Genomic DNA, 24,552 nt, shown 5'->3' with positions numbered 1-24,552 from the left:
CTGATTTCAGAATAAGTGCTTCTTTCTCAGTAAAATGGACATTGTTACCCTTGTCACAAATCTGAGAAACACTCAATAGATTATGTGCTAACTGTTCCACATAATTGACTTTTCTCAGCGTAATCTTCCCATTGACAACATCACCTTGGCCCGAGATGTTGCCGCCCTTGGGACCAGTGAAACTAACATACGAACCATTTACATCTTCATAATTAGACAAAACATTCTTGTCCCCTGTCATGTGCCGAGAGCATCCACTGTTAACATACCAAAGACTTATAGGCTTCCTTGGTTCTCCCTTCTGATCTGCAGCCTTGCAATCTGCCATGTATGCAACAAAGTCTTCAGTTGTCATACCTTCAGGTATCACGAAGTTCTTCATCTGTTCTTCAATGCTCTTCATGAAAATGTCATCAACAGGATTTGATGACTCTTCCTTTTCTTCAGATGTTTTTACTGTTGTCACTTGTTCACTCTCAGATCTTACGGTCTCAGCAACATTACATATATTCTTCTGTACTATCTCAGATGCACTTTCTTCACTTGAGTACACAGCATAATCAATCCTTGCAGCTACCTCATCATATAGTTCTACCATGTAGGCATGATTCGAGGTATCATCAGATTGTGTATCCCATTGATAAGTACCATCTGGATTCTGAACAACAACAGCCTTTGACTCCGAAAATGGTGATGAAACTGGCTGTTGTGGAGTAGCAGGATATGTAATCATTGCTTGCGTCTTATGATTACTCGGAGTAATCCCGCCTTAATTGTAATTTTGACGACCAGCAACTGTATTATCAATCCTTTTAGGTCGTTGACACTCTCTTGCAAAATGACCAAATCCATCGCAGTTATAATATTTCACCTTGGATTTATCAAAGCCTTTAGTGCCATTACCTATAGGTCTCCCAGTTCTTTGAGTGAATCTTCTGACCTTAATAGTAAGCATAGCAAGCTGCCATTGTAGATCCATTTCTTCCAAATCATCAGGATCTATTTGATTGTAATCCTCATCAATTACTGCAGGATCAGTAATCTTTCCTCTAATAAATCATTCCTCTAATAAATCATTCATGAGCATTACAAAAGGCTGAGTAAACACTCATTCTTCCTTCTGCATAACTCATACTCATTGGCATAGAATGAAAATATTGTACATTGCTCTTGACATTCGAATGTGCATTGTCATAAGCAACGTATCCAGCAATACCTTCAGTATCTACTATTGGTGTAGCTTCTGCACCACTTAGAAATGCATTGTTTCCTAAGCTAGAACTTGCTAAATGAACAGACTTAGCATGATATAAGGATGGATCTTGTGTAAAATCCGAGTGAGTATCCTTAATCCTTTTCTTCATGTCTCTGTTCTTCAGCTTGGAGACTACCTTTTCAAAGTCCCATGTACTATATTCTTGATCATCTTGAAGTTGATGAACATAATCAGTCCATGTCTTAGGCAGTGAATCCAAAAACTTATCAACTAGCTCAGTTTGAGGATAAACAACTTCAAAGTACGACAACTCAGTGGTCAAATGACTGAATCGAATAATAATCTCGTCAAGAGATTCCCCTTTCAGTCCATTAAAGGCTTCATACTGGCGCTTCAGAAGCTTGATATTATTCTTCTTCAAAGTTACATCGCCCTCACAATATCTTTCAAGAGCATCCCATAAATCCTTTGAAGTAGTGTACTTTTTAAACAAATGCACACTATCTTGAGGCAAGGCCATAGTAAGAGTGGATAATGCCTTTCCCTCAACAGCGTATCTTTTATGTTCTTCAATAGGCATATCAGTATAAGTATACCTACCGATCACTCCGTTCTTCTCATATGAAGGCCAATCAAAACCTTGAGTTATCACTAGCCACATTTCCATGTCAGTGAGACGAATGTAGTCTTCAAAACGTCTCTTCTACATCCAATAATTTTCCATACGGAAAAGCTTTGGAGGTGTATTACCCCGACCAACCTCATGATAGTGCATGATCATCTAGCTGATAAGTAGGGCATTGGGTGAGTTTGCGGCAGCTGGTAAAGTCGTCATTTCGAATCTTTTGAATTCAAGTAAAATGAAATACTACTTAGTTCGTGTAGCATGAAAGACACGTGGCACGAAGTACAAAGTCACATGGCACAAAGTATGACGTCACGTGGCACGAAGTGCGAAGTCACGTGGCACAAAGTACGAAGTCACGTGGCACGAAATACGAAGTATACGAAACACTAGTCACGACCTAAGTCACGAAGAGTGGTTCGCGCTGACGTGGCACAAAGTTAACTGATGACGTTATCACGAACACGAAGTTCACTTCGTGCTGACGTATGCACGAAGTAACACGAAGAAGAGCACGAATTTTCAAATTAACACGAATTTCGAACAAAAATTGCAATCAATAGCTAATCAAACGATCTTAAACCTTCTGGTAATCAACCTTAGGGCTCTGATACCACTTGTAAGGTGCCCTATTGTTGCGTGGATCATAATAAGACGCGATTCGTTATGTCAAAAGTGCGGATTCCTCTTGAGATAACTAGATTGCTATTGCCTTTTGTTAATTAATAAGTAATTAATCAACCCAAGGAGATGCACAAGGCTTGTGGTTCGTGTAGGAGAACACACGAAGGAACAATTAACCTTAGCTTGTAAATTCGTGAATAATTAACAAGGATTCGAAAACGATTAACCTAATTTCGTAGATTAGGTCTTGTATTTATACTAGTTAAGTATTGGATCGTGTGGGTTTAGGCCTTAATTACGTATTAGGCCCGAAACAATAAACAAACCGATCTGCCTCGTGCTGACGTCAGCATGAGGCTGATCCTTCATGTTGATGACGTCAGCACGAGGGACGACCCATTGTTCTTTGTTTGACTTCGTTTGGCTCGTACATAACATCCAATCATCGTTTAAGTGTTCTACGACACTTACAAACCTTGATTCTATGTTCTTGTACCTGCAAAATAATATATAACACACAAACACAATACAAAACACAAACAGATATAATATTGAAGTTCAAACGTAATCATTAAATATCAACACAAGTTCTTATTTAAATGGTTACACACAAGTTCCTAAAAACATAAACAATAATCAAATCTATGTTGCGATTGTCACAACGAATCTGCATCTACATTAATTGGTTTGGATTTCTTACCCTTGGTTTGGACTTTAGGAGGTGAAGGAGGCTGATAACAGTGTTCCATAGCACAGACTTCACTTATAGCTATAGCCCTATCATAGTCACCATCAAACACAACTTGGACTTGATGAGGAACTTGAACATTAAAACACTTAGCAGCTCTTTTAGAGTTGATAAACCAAGATTCAGTGATCTGTTTGACCTTTAAAAACTTTTCTTTTGCAGTTTTAGCTTCTTTTACTAAAATGGAGTTTAATTGTTTTTGAGCTTTAACTTCATATTCAAGTTTTTCAATAATGTGACTCTTAGAACTGAAATCAAGTTTCAACAAGGAAATTTCCTTTTTAAGTTCTTGATTGAAATGCTTTTGTAAAAGAACCTCATCACCCAATCTGTTAAGTCTAGACAGCTTATCATTGTCAGATAGATTTGAAAAAGAAATTACCTCAGGTGAAGTGGTTTGACTGGTTGAGGCATTGTGAGCTGACCCATATTGCTTTTGAATTTTCTCAAGATCTTCATTAAACTTCTGAGTAGCTTCTTTAGCCATGAGACATGTTGCATTTTCATACATTTCATCATCAGATAAAGTAGCACTTTCTGCCCAATCTTTAGCAACAAGACTTTTCTCATTTGATTCAACCATTTTATTCAGTTCATCAACTTGTGCCTTTAAGGCCTTATATTTTCCTTTGAGCTTTGAATATTTTTCACTTCTTCCACCTTTGGATGACCCAGCTTGCTTAGTCTCTTTGGATCTACAATCACCAGCCATATGTCCAGTTTTGCCACATTTGTAACAAGTAACACTAGACATGTCAAATGGCTTCTTGGACTTATCAGGTTGGCCACTTTTTCCTTTTCCTTTGACTTTATTAAAAGACCTTCTTCTGATTTTATCAGCCAACATAGCAACCTCTTCAGCCAAATCATCACTATCAGATTCTTCACATTCAGAACCGGAACAAACAGTGTTAGTGTTAGAAACAACATGAATAGCTTCATTGACATTAGGAATGACCTCATCAGACATTGGACTGGGATGTTCAGTCAATGATGCAACAAGTGCAGTAGCAGTCTGATTGTAGGAATCACCCATAGCAATTAGCTTTTCAGCCTCTGAACATTCTTGGTTATGGAGCAAACCAAAAAGTCTAGGGAGATCAAGATCTTTATACAAAGAACTTAGTTTCACAGAAGAGATATAATTATTCCATTTTGGTGGTAGCGAGTCAAGAAATTTGCTCTTTAAAACTTCATTAGTTTTAGTCAAACCAACAGCAGCTAAATCATTAACCAAAGCATTAAAGCGGGTATGTGTATCAGTTAAAGATTCATTTCTCAATGAGAAGAATATTTCATACTTCCTGGTTAAGGTAGTTATGGTAGATTCCATGGAAGTAGAGCAACCCTCAAACATGACACACAAAGTACCCCACATTTTCTTAGCAGTTGAGCACATTTTAATAGAATGGTAAATATCTTTGGGCACAGCCTGGACAATGAAATTTCTAGCCTTCACATCCAGATTTGCCAATCTCCTATCCTCATCCCCCCAATCTGCCTTGTCCTTAACAATGGATTTAACTGTGGAAGGTATGGTTGGTTGACCATCTCTAACCACAGCATCAACCACAAGGGTCTGTGTAGGAACATAAGGACCATCATTTAAGATGTCAGGCATATTGTTATCGATGGATTCAAGGAACAAAGACATACGACCTTTCCACCCATTGAATCATCTTTGTCAAACATAGGTGGTCGAGTCGACGAACCATTATCAACATAAGATGACATAATTGCTTTACTAAAAGATAAATGAGTAAGGATCTAGCCAAGTTAATTCTTAACCCCTGCTCTGATACCAATTGACACGTCCCACGGTGTAGCAATATACAGAGTATATTATACACAGAACAGTTATAGAGGGGGGGTGAATACAACTTTACTTAATCTTTTTCTCTTTTATAAATAGTTTAAAGATTCAGTTAATGTAAATATTTAAACTAAATGACATAATCAATGAAACAGTAAAGCAGAAAATAAAACATTCTTAGACACAGATTGGTTTTTAAATTTAATTCTTTATTTAAGATACAATCTATACAAAGAATTACTGGGTTGTTACGGAAACAAGATAGCCTACAGATATCTAAACAACCCTTGAAATGACAAACAACAATCAATAGGTTCCTACTCACGAAGACTCAGCCAAAGCTGATCTTCTACAGACTAAGTTGTGTATAAGAGCAGAGAACTTGTGTGAAGAATGATTCTCAGGAATGTCACCCTATGTTTGTCAAGGAGTAGAGCATTTATAGGCGAAGGCTCTACATCACTTGGTGTCCAATTTAAACAAGTAAATCACTCTGGTTGGGTGACAGAGGAATATTTGATCATGCTCTTTCATCGTACTTGTGGTCCCCATGTACTACTACACATTCTCTCTTCAACCAATCGCTGTATGGACACGTATACGTAAATGCAACCACCAACCTGAATACAAGGAATAATCCTAGTCACATCATTTGTCTTTATCTTCAATTTAGGTTGTTATCTTCACTTGATTGTCAGGCACAGATTGGGCCGTTTGTCAAAGCACCAATCTGCACAAGTATCTCCAAGCTGACTGCTAGTCCTAAGTTGTCTTCCACTCTCAGCCTAGTCCTCTATCTTCAATCCTCCTCTTCGACTTCGATTGAATGCTATTACATTTTGATGCAGCTTGGATAATACTAGCTTCCATAATATATAACAATTACAACATATGAAGCATGATCTGGGTCAGAGACAGAGAGCAAGCTGTGTGAGCTTAGACTGACCTAGATCAGATTACAAGAACTCAAAGATTTACTAAGTGTTTATACATCAGATTTGTCATCATTAAATTTACAATTACATTGGGACTCAACAATTTGAATTGTTAAAATTGCAGATAAGCTTCAAAGGATAAGTGCATCGGATGATCTTGATGCTAAGGATGACTTAGACAGTATCAATGATGAAGATCTGGAAGAAGGAGAGTTCATTACTTCAGAAGTTAATAGGAAAAGGTTACTTGATATACCTTATGACTTTGATTGTGTCTTCAATGAAGATGAAGTCTTTCAAGTTGAACTGGTAGCTGAAGTAGAACATCTCAATCTTAATCCAATTAGAGATAGTCTAGATGAACCTAGGAATGCAGCAAATTTGAGGTTTGTTGTATCTGCAAATATAGTAGATGAAGGACATGATAATGTATTTGATCTATTCTGGAATATAGATGCTACACGAAAGGTTGATCTTGGTAGATCTAATATACCTCCGGTGCAGCAAGATCCTGAGTTTATTATTAATAGACTGATTCCAGGTTATAGAGGACATACTGGTTTGGTAATGCGTGATACATATAAGCCATCGATGTTTTGGGAATTCATCTCAGAGAAAGATGCACCCAAGTATTTCTCAATGATAAAAAGTTGGTTCTACGATCAAAGAATCGAATTATTTGTTATCAAGAGAAAAAAAGGATGTCAGTATATGTCAATGAGTCAAAGACATTTCCACTCTCTCAGTGATTCTGATTTGTTAGACTTGGAAAGAAGATGGTTTGTTAATCTTCAACAAAATGGACTTGCAGATTTCTACTGGAATAGATTTCAGTGATATAGGTCTGAACCCAGAAGATAGGTTGATTAAGCCTACACCAAAGATGAAGATTAAGAATCCAGATGGCACATTTCGGTTTGTCCTTAAAAGGATTAAATGTTTTAAGAAGGTTCCCACTATCAAATGAGATCAAGATATGCTGACAACAATGACATATTGGCAGATAGATATCAACTCAGGTGAAGCACATATGTTTGTTAATAATTCAAAGGAACAGATGTTGCTACGCATGTATGATCCTATGATATGTCAAGAGGTGACTAGAGAAGAATTTTAGATACACCTTGCTCAGCTGTGAGTTTTTGGAGAGTTGAAGAAAGGCGCTATTGCAATATTCTCGCACATTGCTTACAAGAGAGAATACATGCGAATAGCACAAGGCTTTTGTTTAATGGATAGCTTTGAAGTTCAAAGATTTTAATGAAATCTAGTTGCAACTATCAAGGGGGAGTCTGTAGATGCAGATTTGTGTGACAATAGCAACATAGATTTGATTATCGTTTATGTTTTAGGAACTATGTTTGTAATCATATAAATAAGAACTCTGGTTGGTATTTAATTATTACGTTTGAACTTCAATATTATATCTGTTTATGTTTTGTATTGTGTTTGTGTGTTATATATTGTTTTGCAGGTACAAGAACATAAAACCAATGTTTATAAGTGTCGTAGAATACTTAAATGATGGTTGGATGTTGTGTACAAGTCAAACAAAGAACCAAAGGGTCAAACCTCGTGCTGACGTCATCAGCATGAAGGATTGCTCTCGTGCTGACGTCAGCACGAGGTCGATTACTTAATTGTCATTTGGGCTTAATTACTTGGATTAAGGCCTAAGCCCACTCGAACCTAAACCCTATTAGTATAAATACAAACGTAATCTACGAAATTAGGTGAGTGATAGTGAACGAGATTATCATAAAATCACGAACTAAGTAGAAATGTTGCTCGTGTGATCTTCTACACGAACCAACATCTTGTGTGTCTCCTTAGGTTGGTTAATTGCTCATTAATCAGCAAAAGGCAATAGCAATCTAGTTATCTCAACAGGATTTCGCACTCTTGACATAACGAATCACGTCTTATTACGATCCACGCAACCATACACTACTAGAAAATTCAAGATTACCGACGGCAAAATATGTTTTAAATCCGTCCCTAAATGTGTTTTTCAACGGATTTTCAACGGATTTCGGCGGTTCCAAAAATCGCCATTGATAAAAAATTTCACGGTTTTTGCAACGGCCACAAATTTTACTGACAGCTTAACAACAGACCCATTTAACGACGAATTTGGGAGGAAAATAATTAACAACGGATTTCCAAGGGCAAATGAGCAACGGACTAACTTAACAACAGATTTGCAACAGAAGCCGGCGACAGATTTACGACAGCATTATCAAGAATTATTACCGACGGACGTTTTGTATCGACACAAAAAACCGTCGCAAATCTGTCCAAAAGTGTACCTTTTTTTGTCATACAATATTCTTAAATTTGCTTTTCTATAACCTTTCCACCCAATTTATTCATCTACAAATCAAAATAGAAATACTTGAAAGCACCAATTTGCAGAACCTTCTAAATATATATACATATTACGTATTCATGGTCCAAAAAGAAAAAAAAAAGTAGCTTCCAAAATGAACTATCGTCCTAAAACAAAAATAGGCAAATAGCTATCACAAACAAAGAAGTTTGTTATGTGCATCATGATTTCGTCTAACTTCTCGTGTTTCTTTCTTCTATGTTCTTCCGACATAGCTTTTTTTATGAGGTTCCTCGTGTGCTTCCATATTCCTTTTTTTGCTTTTTTTTCCAATTTTTGTGAGCTTCACATCAGGCTCTTTCATATCACTTCTTGTTTTTTGGTGTGATACGCACCTGCGCGTCTCTCTCCCATTGTTTGCTTCACTTTACCAATCTATCTACAAGTCTACAACCCAACGTAGATTAGATCTTATGAGAAGAGAGTCAGAAACCATTAACGCAACCGACTCATCAACTATCACGTGTATTAAAGCTTTTAAAAAGAATGTTACATAGGTGTGCTACTAATTGTAAATGAAAGTAAAGTGAAGATTAGAAGGTGTGTGATTTCTCGGTAGATAAAAGAACAAAATGATAGACTTGGGAATTGGATGCTTTTATATAGAAAATAGAAATGTATTCTCATTGGTAGATATAAGTTCACATGGATTATACTTTGTGACCGTTGGATCAGATGGATATGATTTTAAAGATTAAGATAGAGCTGATTTGTGTTTCTTTGGAAAAGGAATAATTGTTCTGTCAAAAAAGAGCAAATTATATTGAATTTCCTTCTTTTATTTAGGAATGAATATATTGCTTTGTCCTATCCTATAAAAATATTATGTGGGGGAACTATATATTTTATTATCAAATATTTGACAAGTTTAGAATTGCTTCATGTTGTTTAAAAATGAGATTTTTGTTTCCGTAAAAATATTCTTGGCAATTAAGCCTATTTTAATTTAATTTATACAAACCTAAAAATATACCGATGGATTAGGAGCGGCAACTAATTTTTAAATTTTTAAAAATATGATTTTCACAAAAACGCATGAATATACATTCATAAATACAAATATGTACATTTCCAATGCTCGTAGCACGAGAAAACGCAAAATTACTTATTTGTCTGTCCCTAATCCATTGCTATTTATAACTATTATCAACGGATTTGCAACGACCTTATATTTTTATATTCTTTAAGTATACGATTTTCACATAAACGCGCTCATTCCCACTCACAACTATATCACTAGGAAAACACATAAAAAACTTAAAAATTGTTAACACTCACACACCATTGTGAGTTTATGTACAAACAATGTCGTTCGAGTATTGAATTAGATAGACACATACTCGTATAACGGTGTAAACGCCACATAAAAACATTTATTGGTGTATTTATTGTACCATTAGAACTCTATATGTATAAAACAACTTAACCAATACTTGTATGTACATTTCAATGCACGTATCACAGAAAAACGCAAAATTACATGTTGGTCCGTCCCTAATCCGTTGCTAATTCTAATTATTACCGACGGATTAGCAACGACATTATATTTTTATACAGAGTATTATTTAAGTATACGATTTTCACAAAAACAGTAAACACTCATTCTCACTCACAACTATATCACTAGAGAAACATAGAAAAAAATTAAAAAGTGTTAAAACTCTCACACCCATGCAAGTTTATGTACAAACAATGTCATTCGAGTATTAAATTAGATACACACATACTCGTATAACGGTGTAAACGCCACACAAAAACATTTATTGGTGTATATATTGTACCATTAGAACTTTATATGTAAAAAAACATTTAACCAATAACTCTATGTACATTTCAATGCTCGTATCACGAGAAAACGCAAAATTACATATTGTTCCGTCCCTAATCCGTTGCTAATTTTAATTATTACCAACGGATTAGCGACGATATTATATTATATATTTTTTTAAGTCAACAATTTCCACAAAAACAGATAAACACTCATTCCCACTCACAAGTATATCACTAGAGATATATTTAATAAAATTAAAAAGTGTTAAAACTCACACACCCGTGCAAGTTTATGTACAAACAATGTGGTTCGAGTATTGAGTTAGATACACAAATATTTGTATAACGGTGTAAACGCCACACAAAAACATTTATTAGTATATATATTGTACCATAAAAACACTTAACCAATACTTTATGTACATTTCAATGCTCGTATCAGGAGAAGAAGCAAAATAACATAATGATCCGTTCCTAATCCGTTGCTAATGCTAAGTATTACCAACAGATTTTGGACGGAAGTGTTATTTTGATTATTTTTGATTTTTTATTGTATTTTTAGAAGGGTTTGTCTCAAATCCATCGATAAAATTTATATTTATAGACGAATTTGGGGTATAAGTATTATGTTGATCACTTTTACAATTTTAATTTTATTTTTAAAAGGGTCCGTCGCAAATCCGTTGGTAAAATTTATATTTAGGGACGGATATATTTTCTCGAACTTTTTGAAGTTTTATTTTAATGATTGAAGTGAACCGTCGTAAATCCGTTGGAAAAAATTACATTTAGGAATGGATTACCGACGGATTTGTTTGCCGCTGCTAATCTATCGCTAATCCGTTTAAAATTTCTTCGACATAATTTATTTGGTTTTCTGTCTAAAATCCGTCGAAAGGTCGTCAAATATTTGGGACGGAAATTATGGCCGTCGAAAAGCCGTTGATAATCCGGGATTTTCTTGTAGTGATAGGACCTTACAATTAGTTTATTAGGAGTTAGTGACAAACCCCCAAACAAACTACAATTACACGTACTACTAGATTAGGTAACGCAACGCGTCCCTGCGAACGATCATGTAACTTAACACTAGGCTATACTACACTGACCGGATTCTCTGCTCTTTACGTGTGTTTACATTAGATAGTTACTTCTACAACATAAATTTAAAGACAAGAAATAAAAACGCCAATCACACGCAAAACGACAACACTCAAAACCGAAACCTCTCAAACTTGAGAACACTCAAACCAGATCTCACAAACCAATGAATGCGCAAATCGTTTGAAAATCATGCAGATCTGAAGTGCATTGAAACACGCAAATGGTATTGTACTTTAAGAACACGCAAAAGGTTTAGTGCCAAGAACACACAAAACACGTTGTTCTCACTATTTCTTAGATCTCAAACTCGATATTTATAGTTACATAGATGTAAATATTAAAAATATGTAATTCAAAAAGCAAAGATCACGCACTGCGGTTTTAGTTTTGCATGTTTCGAACTATATTGTCCATAATTTTATGACATATATACCCCCTCTTTACAACTTTCATTGTTTTTATTTTTGATTTATTTACAATTTTGCCATAAAAATTTTTGGCCTTTGATAGCTATCATTTAATGGTTGGGATTTATTTAAAAGGATCCTAAAGGTTCTCGATTTTTAAAGGGTTCTCAAAATAACCTTTCCCTATCACTATATATATATATATGCGTGAACATAAACACTCGTATTTGGTCAATATAGCGAGACGGCTCTCCAGACAAGAATACCCGATATGTATTCCAAATCCTAAGCCAACCAACACGAGTGTGTATTTTGTGGTTCGTGCATGAGACGAGTGATAGAACAAGATCTACTAGATTTGTGCGTTCTTAGCTCTAGTAATTTCTCTCTCAAGATTTTGCTCGTTTATCTCTCTACCACTCGTGCTAACTAGAACCGCACACCACACACTCTATTTACAGGTCAGGGCTGGAAACACTCAAAACCCATAGGGTTTGCGTGTTTCCTTGTCAGCCCATCAAGGCCCATAAGGGTTTGGCTTGTTTGCGGGTTTCCAAGAACACGCAAACTGTTTTAGTGTTCTTCTGACCAAGCACATTTTGCTTGTTCCCAATAACTCTCAAACTGTTTTAGTGTTCTTCTCACCAAGCACATTTTGCTTGTTCCCAAGAACTCTCAAACAATACTTAGGAATATTTAAGTTAATGTTCCTAATACGTAAACATATAACCAACATTAACTTAATTACCCTTTATATGTATTGTCTACATCCATTTTAAGTACTTACGAAACATAAATATATAATAAACCAACATATAAACATATATAATTAAAGACCCCAATGTGATCATGATATATGTAAAGGTAATTTTATTGACATACGATAATTTCCAATATAAATTACAAAACTTGAATACAAAATACATATCACATCTAGAATGCTTGTTAGTGAGACGTGCACCAACATTTATAACTTGTATTTACAAACTAGCGTACCATGTTTGTTTCTGTTACAAATTACTGACATTACACACTTCACCTAATCGTAACCAAAAATATATTTGTTCATTTTTGTACTTTTTCAAGAAAAAACGCATGTTCTCTTCTCTTCCAATGACTAACCAAATACTTTTCCTAGTACTTTTCCAATGTATCTATAGCAAACAAATCAATTCAAATTTATCCCCGATGTGCAACACACGAGCTTTAAGACCTTGTATTATAAAAAAAACGGAGATAGAAATTTGAAGGATGGTGTAAAGTGAAGACATGTCAATGCAAATAGTAATCAATATTCAATTTAATACATACTAGTGAGGTTTGTGCCCCGCTTTGCGGGGCTCCAATTGTTGTGTTGATGTAGGTTTGTTATGGTAGTTGAGAACATAAAAGTAAAAATTTATAAAAAAAACCAAGAAAAAATCGAAAGAAAAAACCCCAAACGGGATCCAATCGGAAAAATTCAAATAGTAATGTGGGGTATAAAATGAATCGATAGAAGAGAACACAAAAGCAAAATATTGTGCAACAAACCAAGAAAAACCGAAAGAAAAAAAACCCAACGGGATCTGCCGTGGTAAAATGCGAGAAGTAACGCGTGGTGTAGATAGACCAATAAAATTGTGTCACGTGGCGGTGGTGAGAACACAAAAGCAAAAAAACTATATAAAAACCAAGGAAAAACCGAAAAAGAAAACTCCAAACGGGATCCGATACGCCAATAGAAGCAAGAAAAACAAAACCAAGGAAAAACCGAAAAAGAAAACTTCAAATAGTGATGTTGAGTATAAGATGAACCAATAGAAGATAATACAAAAGCAAAAAAACTGTTCAAGAAAGCAAGAAAAACCGAAAGAAAAAAAAAACGAACGAAATCCGATATGACAAAATCCGAAACAAAAAAAACCCTCAAACGGGATCCGATATGGCAAAATCCATATATAGATGGGGTATAAGATGAATCAATAGAAAAGAACACAAAAGCAAAAAAAATGTGAAGAAACCAAGAAAAACCAAAAAAAAAAAACTCGAATGAGATGCGATATGGTAAAATCGAAATAATAACACGGAGTGTAGATGAACTAATGAACAGTGCCACATTGGCACTGTTCTATTAGTTTCGTTCTTAATGATTATACAACTAGTTATGAACAGAAAAAGCTTGTTCATCATCTATACTATTTAATAGAAAAAAACAACCCCTTATATTTAGACTTATTGAAAAGTTGTATAATATTTTCAATTAATACATCTTGACATATTTTCACCTACATTACCCCCTTAAGATTAATGATTAAATTACACCATCAATTATGTATCTTTTAATATATCTTCATTAACCTTTTTCATCAATTACTCTTACATCAATATTTCTACACCACTCGTCGCCGCCTCCACCACCAACAGTCGCCCCCATCTACATATTGTCGCCGCCACAACCACCGCCACATTACGGAGGTACCGTGCTAGTTTTCCAAATTAAAACAAATAACAAGCTACTCTGTATCCTATTTCATTATAAAAATCATAATATATATAGTATGGAAACAATCACAAAAACTAACCCACTCAACAAACACTTTATAAAAAAATCACTAGAAATAATAATAGTAGTAATAATATATAATATCTATATCTATATGTATCTATACTATATATCAATATATCTACTTTTCAAAAAAACATATATATATCTATATATCTAATAAAGCAAATGATTTTTGTTTTCCTAAACTTTCAACCTTTAAAAATGAAAAATACCCATCTCCTCAACCCATAAAATAACTATACCACCACCTTTAACATCAATTATTTTTACATTCACCACCATCGTCGCCTCATTACCGCCCCACCACCTTAACCGCCACCGCTGCTGACGCTACCGCCGCCGCCTGTCGCTACCACCTCTGTCACCCATCGCCACCACCACTACCTCCACCGTCGCGATATTGCACGTGCATAATTCTATTATTATAAACAAAAAATTGTCTCCATGTTAAAAGTTATATATGGAAAATGTCTAAAATACCCTCAATGATTAAATTACACAATCAGTCCTTTATTTTTTAAATTATTTTCATTAACCCTTTACGTCAGTTACTTTTACATCAATTATGTACACCACTCGATGCCGCCTCCACCACCATACCGTTGCCGCCATGACCACCGTCGCATTCCTCGGATACCTGCTAGTACTATTTTATAAAAAAGAAAAAGTATTTTTGGAAGTGATGAAATTTTCACTTAGCACCCCTCACAATAGTTTCACATACATTACCCCACAATCAATCATTTATCTTTTAAAATATCTCCATTAATCATTTTAAATCAATTACTTTTACATTAATTATTTACACCATTCGACGCCGCCTCCGTCACCAACAGTCGTCTCCACCACCACACCGTCGCCGCAACGACCACCACTGCATTTCGCGGGTACCGTGCTAGTATACTATTATAAAACTAATAACACTTTCAACTTTTTATTTAACATTCAAACAATTGATTATTTAACATTCAAACAATTGATTAAAACTAAATTATAGCAATAACCTACATTACTACTGCGGCCACCACCACCAAAAAGGTCCATATCTTTACAGCAATAACCTTCCATAAAACTTAATATGTGTGTTTCATATACAAAACTATCTCAAGTAGGGGTGAGTATGGATCGGTTTGGTTCGGTTTTTGACTAAAACGGAAATCATAACCTATCCATTCGGTTTTTAAAAAACCCAATCTATTGGATTCGGTTTTTGTTCTGTTCGGTTTGTCGGTTTTTTGGTTCGGTTTGGATCGGTTTCGGTTTTTGTTCAGTTTGTATTATAATTTTTTTTTTTAACTTTTTTGTTTATTATGTTATAAATTTAATTTTCAGTTGTTAACAAAAAAAGTTATGATATAGAAATTAAAATATAAAGATGTTTTTTATCGACTAATTATATTTTTTAGGTGTTAAAATTGATATAACTTTTATAAAACGAATTGATTTTCTTGTATGTTTTCATCTAAAACATACAATTTATATAGATTTGTATACTAAAAAAACAAAAAGTTTAAATATATTAACATATTTACAAATTATAAGTAATAAATATAAATGTAATATGATATAAATATTAAAATAATCAATATATAATTGATTCGGTTTGGTCGGTTTTTGATCGGTTTTTTGGCATATGAAACCGAACCCGAACTGATCCGTTCGGTTTTTAAAAAACAAAAACCAAACCAACTGATTTCGTTCGATTTTCGGTTTTTTCGATTCGATTTTGTCGGTTTTTGGTTTTCCGGTTTGGTTTTTCTCGCCCTAATCTCATGTATCTCAAGTATAGTTTGATCCAATAAATAAAAAATATAAATAAACATATAAATTAAAATTAAAATTAAAATATACATAAAATAATAAGGAAACTAGTTTGACAATTTCTCTGGTCTGTCTTTCTCTATTTTGTGTCGCCATTTAATTTGTCTGAGAAGAAAACCTCTTATTCATTCTCTAAATCCTTTCCGAATTTCACTCCCTCAACATCATGATTTAATCCACTCAATTTATTCTTATTTTCACTGTAAGTTTTCCCTCTACTAATATCTTTCAATTATATATATATATTATATTATTTATATATATGATGATGATCATAATAGCTGTATTTTGGTTTGACTTTGAATAGCTTTAGTATCTTAGGTGAATTAAGGTTTATTAGTGTAGTTTTTGTTATTTATTAAGTTGTTTTTCATTAAATTGTTCAGTTATAGTTGAATTAATTATTATTAATATTATAAAGTAGTCATAGTTATCATTATTATTACCTTTTCAACTAATAAGGTTTTTATTATGAATCAAAAATGGATCTCTATATGGTTTTATAATAATTGTTTTGCAGTAAATGAGTGAAACAGGAATTATTGCTTGATGTATGCTAACAAAATGGAATTATTTTAGAAAATGGAAAAATGTATATATAATATATATACATACATGCTATGTAGCACCGAAACATGTACGGGGACAATACGGGAACGGGGAACGGCAAAACTCAAAAATCCAAGATACGGGTACCGCAAGTATACGACAATTAAAATTATTAAAAAATATAAATATAACAAAGAATTTCCAAAATAGATATACTTGATGATCCTGTGTTTCTTGAGAAGCTTTAATCGATAAAGATGACGAGAGAGACTTGTGAGATTGCCTGATGGTGATCAGTGATTGATCATTGAACTGATTGAACACTGATTGGTTCTGGAATAGAAAAAGCCTGATGGTATCAAATTGTATAACATAGTCCGTTTGGACTTTGGGTTGGAGGATATATATAGTCGCAATATGGCAGTGGGTTTTGCAATAGAAACTGCCCATTAAAACCCTAACAGTAATTAGAAACGGTTTGGAAACTTCAAAAAAACGGTATTTATCTAGGATATTATTTATTGCTAAACTAAGAGACGACAGATTCTTATAATATGGCGGATATGCTTTTGGTAATTGATGAATCTATCTGTATACTGGAAATTTAGTTACTAGATGATAGCATAAACCACATCATAAGTTTTTGCGGAAAGTTGGATTTATCGTTTTTCTATAAAGAGGGTGCCGAATCTATTTAGCTGCTTGTATTAATTGTAGAGTGTTGCATAGTTTGGAGATACACGGAGATTTTCAAGGTGACGGAGGTAGGTATTAGTTACTCTTGACTTGATAGCTAGCACTTGGAACTTCATGTAGCGTTTCAACTAACTGTGGGATGTTTGAGTACTTGTGTCCAATGACTGTTTGGAGAATATCTAAGTAGTTAGAACCTATATTGTCCAGATTGTGTAAGTTTATAGCTAGGTGAACGTTGTTATATCATGATTCATGACGTGGGTAAATAGGTTTGTGCTCATTATCATCAATGATGTTCTTAGGATATATGCATTACAGAATTATGTCAACTGGATCAATTTGGGTAGAGTCAATTGGAATTATTTGTCTAGATGAGCGTATACTCATATCATCTTATGTTATATTATGTAGAAAGCAATCTGCATGTTTGTTTCTTAATCGTTTCCTTATCTGTTACTGGCAGTTGGGCTTTCCGTATCAGACTGAGACATGTTCAATAGTGCAGCGAAGTCCCAGTATGTTGGTGGCCAGAAAGAAAAGTTTGTAAGGTAGTGATAAGTCAAGGCCTTTGCATTTAGTGTTGAACTTTGCATCTAGTGAATTTTCATAGATATTTACTGCTGTGGAAATAAAAAAGTATTGACTATTAGTCAAATGTCTAAAATACCTGAATGACAAAATAGGGGGAGAAGTCTTCAAAATGAACTTCTTAGCTTCTAACTAATCCTTTGGATGAAAATCTATTTCAAAAAAGATGCAACCTTTTACTTTTAACCAATCCGTCGTCTTGTCTTTGTAGGTATACAAGTATATTATCTTAAATGATACATTTTATCACGAATTACGCAGTATCATTTATGATTTATGAAAAAAATTTATTTTTCCTTAGATTTTAGAAAGCTGTGTTACTTCTGTTACTGATTGACACCTATGTTTTCATATGAAGGCTGGATGATTTGGATTCTAGATTATCATCACCTGCTTCTTCAGTTGGGATGAACAAATGCGGATTTGATGGGTTAACCCGTTCAAGACATGCACCTACTGCCCCGACAAGATCTTTCAAAAATGGAATAAAAAAAGGATCAGAAGGACTAAAATCAATTGGTCGATCACTTGGATTTGGGGTTTCTCCGGCTGTGTTCCCTGAAGATCTTAAAGTGTCAGAGAAAAAAATCTTAGACCCTCAAGATAAATTCCTCTTAATGTGGAATAAATTCTTTGTTGTCTCGTGTATTCTGGCTGTATCTATTGATCCACTGTTCTTCTATCTTCCGGTATTTGATAAGACCAAAACTTGCCTTGGTATAGATCGAAAGCTAGCTATTATTGCTACAACATTGAGGACTGTTGTTGATGCTTTTTATCTTATTCACATGGCTCTTGAGTTCAGAACTGCTTATATTGCTCCATCATCACGTGTTTTTGGACGGGGTGAACTTGTAATTGATCCAGGACAAATAGCTAAACGATATATGCGGTGGTATTTCATCATTGATTTCCTTTCTGTGCTGCCCTTGCCCCAGGTTGGATCATAAATTTCTCTTTAACTTTCTAATTTAGATAATTCTATGGTCTTTTCAGGGCAATATCTGTAGATAGTTAACAAACTCTACCCTGGTTTATGGTTGATTGTAATGAACTTTGTTACCACCTATAAAAGGTGATCACTAACCAGTTTTCAGAAGAGTCTATCTAAGGTAATCTTGCCCAGTTGGCCAATCACATTAAGGATATGGTAGCTGACTTGTCGGTAACTTTGGCCATCTTGACTTTTCCTTTTCTTAAATGACACTTGAAAAGCTGTTAACTCTGAAGACTAACATAAATGAAAACATTTGGAACGTTTGAGTCTTGTTATGAGTGCAAATAGGTTATGCTACCAAGCATAAATTATACCAAAATTCATGACGTTTTTAATGTTCAAAATGTGAATCGTCTGTTACGATCCCACATCGGCCAAGTATGAGATTGGTTGGTGGTTTATAAGCCTAGGTTTTGGGAGTGAGTTCTACACTTAATTTATGGCATGATGCGAGCCTATTATGGGATGGGTTCGTATCAATTGGTATCAGAGCCGGCCCTACCTTTCGAGGTTCCAACACTCGGAGTGGTGGCTTGGACCCAAAAATAAGGGTGCCAACCGTGACCAACATAGCCGTGATCAACGAGGACGTTGTCTCTTCAAAGGGTGGGGTATTGTTACGATCCCACATCGGCCAAGTATGGGATTGGTTGGTGTTTTATAAGCCTAGGTGTCCCCTCCTACTTTGAGCTAGCTTTTGGGAGTGAGTTCTACACATAACATATGGCATGATGCGAGCCTATTATGGGATGGGTTCGTGTCATTGTCTTACTTTACTTTCTTTGCCTTGTTCATGTGCATTAGTATGACAATTTGAGTTCTGTTAATAAGAGTTTGCAGGATAGTTTGGTTAGAGTTTAACATTATTGATAATCGTGCAGTTTGTTATCTGGAGATATCTGCAGAGGTCTAAAGGTTCTGATGTCCTAGCTACAAAAGAAGCCTTACGTTTTATTGTGTTAATTCAGTATGTCCCAAGATTTGCTCGAATTGTCCCATTAACTTCAGAACTGAAAAGGACCGCTGGTGTTCTTGCGGAAACTGCTTGGGCTGGGGCAGCTTATTATTTGTTGCTGTACATGCTTGCTAGTCATGTAAGCTTCTATTTGAACTGGTCACTTATATTATCATTGTTAGAGGTGGCAAGATGATTGGGTTGGGTAACAGGTAAAAACATGCCACTTTTAATCGACGGTCCAAAAATATAAAAAAAAATCGTAAGACCATCTTATTCAACCAATGTATGAACCATTTTCATCCTCAAAATCGTTATTTTCGCAAAACCATTCTACGACCCATTCGTGAGTGGTCACTTTTCCGCGGATGGATTGCGACCCAACACCTAACACTAATCTAAACGTTTACTATTCAGGTCTATGGCGTATCTGGAGTTGTTAATCTCACCTCTTATACCAATACTTTCGTCTTCAAAATACGAAAACAATGCAATACAATCTCCGCCTAACCTAAGACCTCAGCACGCGGTTCGAAGGTTCCCAACGTGCATCACGCACACCATGAATCGCAAACGGTGGTGGATGACCTTTCGGGGACGTGTTGGGCGTGTGCCAAGGTCTTAGGGGATGAATATTTTGAGTTGTGTTCATATTTTGAAGATGAATGTATGGGTATAGGCGGTGAGATCCAACGATTCCAATAATGTCATAGATTTGAATTGCAAAGGTTTAGTTAGGTTAGGTGTTATTGGGTTACATGCCATCCACAAAAAGGTGACATGTCTTGTCTTTATGGTTTCAGATGTGATTATTTTTTTAGTCCTGGATCCCATCCATGACAAATGTAGTTTACACGACAGCTTTTCGTGGATCAAAGGACTATTTTGGTTGATATATGGTCAAAGGGATTATTTTGGTTTACACTCACATTAAAATGGATGGATATTGTGATTTCCTCCCAAAAGTATTGGGCCAGGTCAGCTCGGGTTAACCCAGTGACACTAGTTTTTTCCACAAATGTATTAATTATGTTTTATGATTTTAAAAACAGTACTCTTAATATAATTAGCTAATTTTATTTTGAGCTACGTTCAACTCTTTCCCCTTTAGCTTAACTTATGTATTCACCTGTTTAAGATAAAATACAACCTAGAACAACCCATTCATAAGTAAATGGGTCAAATTGCAACCTCTCTTCATCAACTATCTATCAGTTGCCTTATTTACTGGGATTGGATATATGCTTATCTGGTTTTTCATTGGATAACTTTTCCAGATTGTTGGGGCTTTGTGGTATTTGATGTCCGTAGAGCGTAATAATACATGCTGGAAGAAAGCTTGTAAAACAAGCAAACATGATACAGATTTCTTGTATTGTGGAAATGAGTACATGACTGGTTATAATAGCTGGATTAGCAACAGTACCGCTATTTTAAAGGAAGGTTGCTCTCCAGAGGGTGATAACCCGCCATTTGATTTTGGGATTTTCAACCAGGCTTTGTCATCGGGCATTGTTTTTTCTACAAAATTTGTGCAAAAGTACTGCTACTGTTTGTGGTGGGGGCTGCAGAATTTGAGGTAAGATGAGTCTCATTTTGCTGTGCATATGAGGTCATATTTCAATTTTAGCAGACTCGAATTTTATCCAGTGATATATCACCGCTATGTTGTTTCTTACAGATAAGTAACAGTCTATTTTTTTTATTATGGTAAGGCCTTCTTAATGTTTAAAAAGAGTTTAAAAGTATGGGTGGCAAGATGGGTGGGTTGGGGTAACACGCCAAAAGGTTTCATTTTTAAAATATGGCCTAAACCGACCGGGTTTGACGGGACTGGCCGTTCAAAAGTTTGTCCTTCATTTTTATCTAAATATGTTTGATGTGTTTAGTAAGATGAAAAATCTATTGTTACAATGATTATATAACTCTTTTGATAAATTGATTTAGGAGGTGGTATGCTTTAAAAAGAAACTTTGTGTGGCTTTGAAATTGTTTTTTTCTTTCTATAGACTAGAATTCTCTGAAGTTCTTTCTAGAGGTTGTTGCTATAAACTATACATAAATCTTGAAAAAATTTCGATTTCTGGTATACTTCTCGCCGTCATTATAATATAGATAATCAGATTCTGATATGAAACATTTTTTCTTTCTATGTCAGTACTTTGGGACAGGGGCTTAAAACCAGCACTTATCCTGGAGAGACTATATTTTCTATTGCACTTGCCATATCCGGCCTCATTCTATTTGCTCTATTGATTGGCAACATGCAGGTTATGTTAAATTGCTATTATTATGTTATTTGAAGGAATTGAATTTCATATAGTCACCAAACATCTAAAAAGAATGTTATTCGCTATACAAATTGTTAAACTAGTCTTATACATGTTGGATACTTAGATCTGTGTGTCTAACACTCAAATTTGGATGGATGTTTTGCCGTGACAGACATATCTTCAATCTTTAACCATTCGACTTGAAGAGATGAGAGTTAAGAGGCGTGACTCAGAGCAATGGATGCATCATCGGTTACTTCCGGAGGATCTTCAGGAGCGTGTTAGACGTTATGATCAATACAAGTGGTTAGAAACTCGTGGTGTTGATGAAGAGAATTTGGTTCAAACTCTGCCAAAGGATCTCAGGAGGGACATCAAGCGTCATCTTTGTCTTGCTTTGGTCAAAAGGGTAATTTTACTATTTCTTATCCTGGTTATTTTGAAGTATCCTGTTTTAACAATTAAATCCCTGCATTAGAATCCACATTTGACATTATAGAGTCAAATCTTTATAAACGCCAATGACTCACACACCTTTTAGAGTCAATGTGATTACTCTAAATTTTGAAGCAGATCTAAATGATTTTTCAAGTTAGATGCTGCAATATAGCTGTTGATCGTTTGTTTAGGCAGTTCTGCCATGGAAGTTACTACTTATTGAGCACATAGTTTGCAAAATTGTGTGACTTGGATTCCAATTTCTAAAATACGCATCAATGATGACAAAATGTGGATTATTGAGATTTGTGGACCCAAATTTATCGTTCTTTCATTGTTTATATGTAATGATGACAACTGGTTTCGATAGGGGGTATAGTTAGAGAGTAATCCTGAAAAGGATAAAAATGTGATAAATTCTGTGGACGTCCAAGAGTGGAAACTTTTCCACTTTCAATGACTTCGATGTAACACAAGGGGAATGATTTTTTACACTACATATATTACTTGGCAGTTGGCACACGATCTGCTGTTGATGCTCGTACCCTAAAATGGTAGCTTTGTGTTTACAAATCAGTAAAAAAATGAAAAATATAAGCATCGCCAGTTGACTATATGTGTCGAAGTACTGTACAAGATACTTCAACCCAAACAAATTTTTTGGAAAACGTACTATAAAAGAAACTTCATCCCAAACAAATTAAAATAAAAAGTTTGGTGTTTTCTAATTTTAGTCCTCCGTCGAATTTATTTTTTCCGCATTCACAAATCTGCCAATACGAATCATCACTAAATGTCCGTGAAACTGATATAGGGTTAATTTTTCTGTTGCAAGAGTATCTAGATATTTTGATCAGTCTCAGACTTTCATTGGACCTTGTGTTCTGGCCATTTTCCACTCACCAATCTCATTTTCTGCCCAAAAAAATTCAGTTTGACTGATTGCCCTTGTAACAAAGATATTAATGTTGACACTATGGGCGAAATTGTCAAAAACAGTTTAAAACAAACCTAAAGATAGAGCGGTAAATTTTTTTTGTTTATAGTAGTATATTCTTCCATATCAGAGGAGTTTTCTAAGGTAACTGAAATCTAAGGGATATTATTCTGTACTATTCCGTCTCAGCAAATATTCCTCCATTTTTTCCAATTACCATTGCAGGTTCCTCTATTTGAGAACTTGGACGAGAGGCTGCTGGACGCCATTTGCGAACGGCTAAAACCTTGTTTATATACTGATAGTAGCTACATCGTCCGTGAAGGAGATCCAGTTGATGAAATGCTTTTCATCATACGTGGCCGTCTAGAGAGTATTACCACTGATGGTGGCAGAAGTGGGTTCTTCAACCGTAGTTTGTTGAAAGAAGGAGACTTCTGTGGTGAGGAGCTTCTGACCTGGGCACTGGACCCTAAATCTGGTGCTAATCTTCCGTCTTCCACAAGAACAGTGAAGGCCTTGAGAGAGGTTGAAGCTTTTGCCCTACCAGCCGATGAGCTGAAATTTGTTGCCACCCAGTTTCGACGACTACACAGCCGACAGGTTCAACACACTTTTAGGTTCTACTCCCAGCAGTGGCGGACATGGGCTGCTTGTTTCATTCAGGCGGCCTGGCGGAGATACTCGAAGAGGAAGATATTGGAGCAGCGACGGAAAGAGGAAGAAGAAGAAGAGGAGGCAGCACAAGCAGCACGTAACAGTACAGCTAGTAGCGGAACCTCTTACAGCCTTGGGGCTACCTTCTTGGCTTCAAAGTTTGCAGCTAATGCTCTTCGTGGGGTCCAACGTAATCGAAACTTGAGGACTGCTAGGGAATTGGTGAAACTGCAAAAGCCTCCGGAGCCTGATTTTACTGCTGATACTGATTAGTTTTGTGTATTTGTTTCTACTTATAAAATGTCAAAACTTAGGTGTTAATACTTTATACTAAATTTGATTGGTGAGAAGGCTTGGAAAGTGTAGTGTTGCTGTAAAAAGGTTGTAATTGTGATGATGGATAACAAAATTATGTAATTTTGTATCATAGATACTATATGCCAATTCTTTTTCAGAGACTCA

The 24,552-nt window shown here is 35.3% G+C and overlaps 2 protein-coding genes across 2 annotated transcripts; one reads left to right on the top strand and one right to left on the bottom strand.

Annotated features, from left to right (window-relative positions):
• Positions 1-3,121: 3,121 nt before the first annotated feature.
• Positions 3,122-4,834, bottom strand: LOC122591495. The gene has a single exon (XM_043763760.1). The coding sequence runs from the start codon at positions 4,832-4,834 to the stop codon at positions 3,122-3,124; it is 1,713 nt and encodes a 570-aa protein (XP_043619695.1).
• Positions 4,835-16,059: 11,225 nt separating this feature from the next.
• LOC122590807 (probable cyclic nucleotide-gated ion channel 5) lies at positions 16,060-24,552 on the top strand. The gene is made up of 8 exons (XM_043762975.1): positions 16,060-16,202; positions 17,709-17,793; positions 18,192-18,771; positions 19,712-19,924; positions 21,063-21,364; positions 21,944-22,055; positions 22,231-22,467; positions 23,659-24,552. The coding sequence occupies exons 2-8, from the start codon at positions 17,735-17,737 to the stop codon at positions 24,361-24,363; spliced, it is 2,208 nt and encodes a 735-aa protein (XP_043618910.1). The 5' UTR covers positions 16,060-16,202; positions 17,709-17,734; the 3' UTR covers positions 24,364-24,552.

This window comes from Erigeron canadensis, chromosome 3, assembly GCF_010389155.1.
Source record: "Erigeron canadensis isolate Cc75 chromosome 3, C_canadensis_v1, whole genome shotgun sequence".
Classification (NCBI taxonomy): domain Eukaryota; kingdom Viridiplantae; phylum Streptophyta; class Magnoliopsida; order Asterales; family Asteraceae; genus Erigeron; species Erigeron canadensis.
Note: the sequence above shows the minus strand (reverse complement) of the source record. Positions and strands in the feature narration are given on the sequence as shown.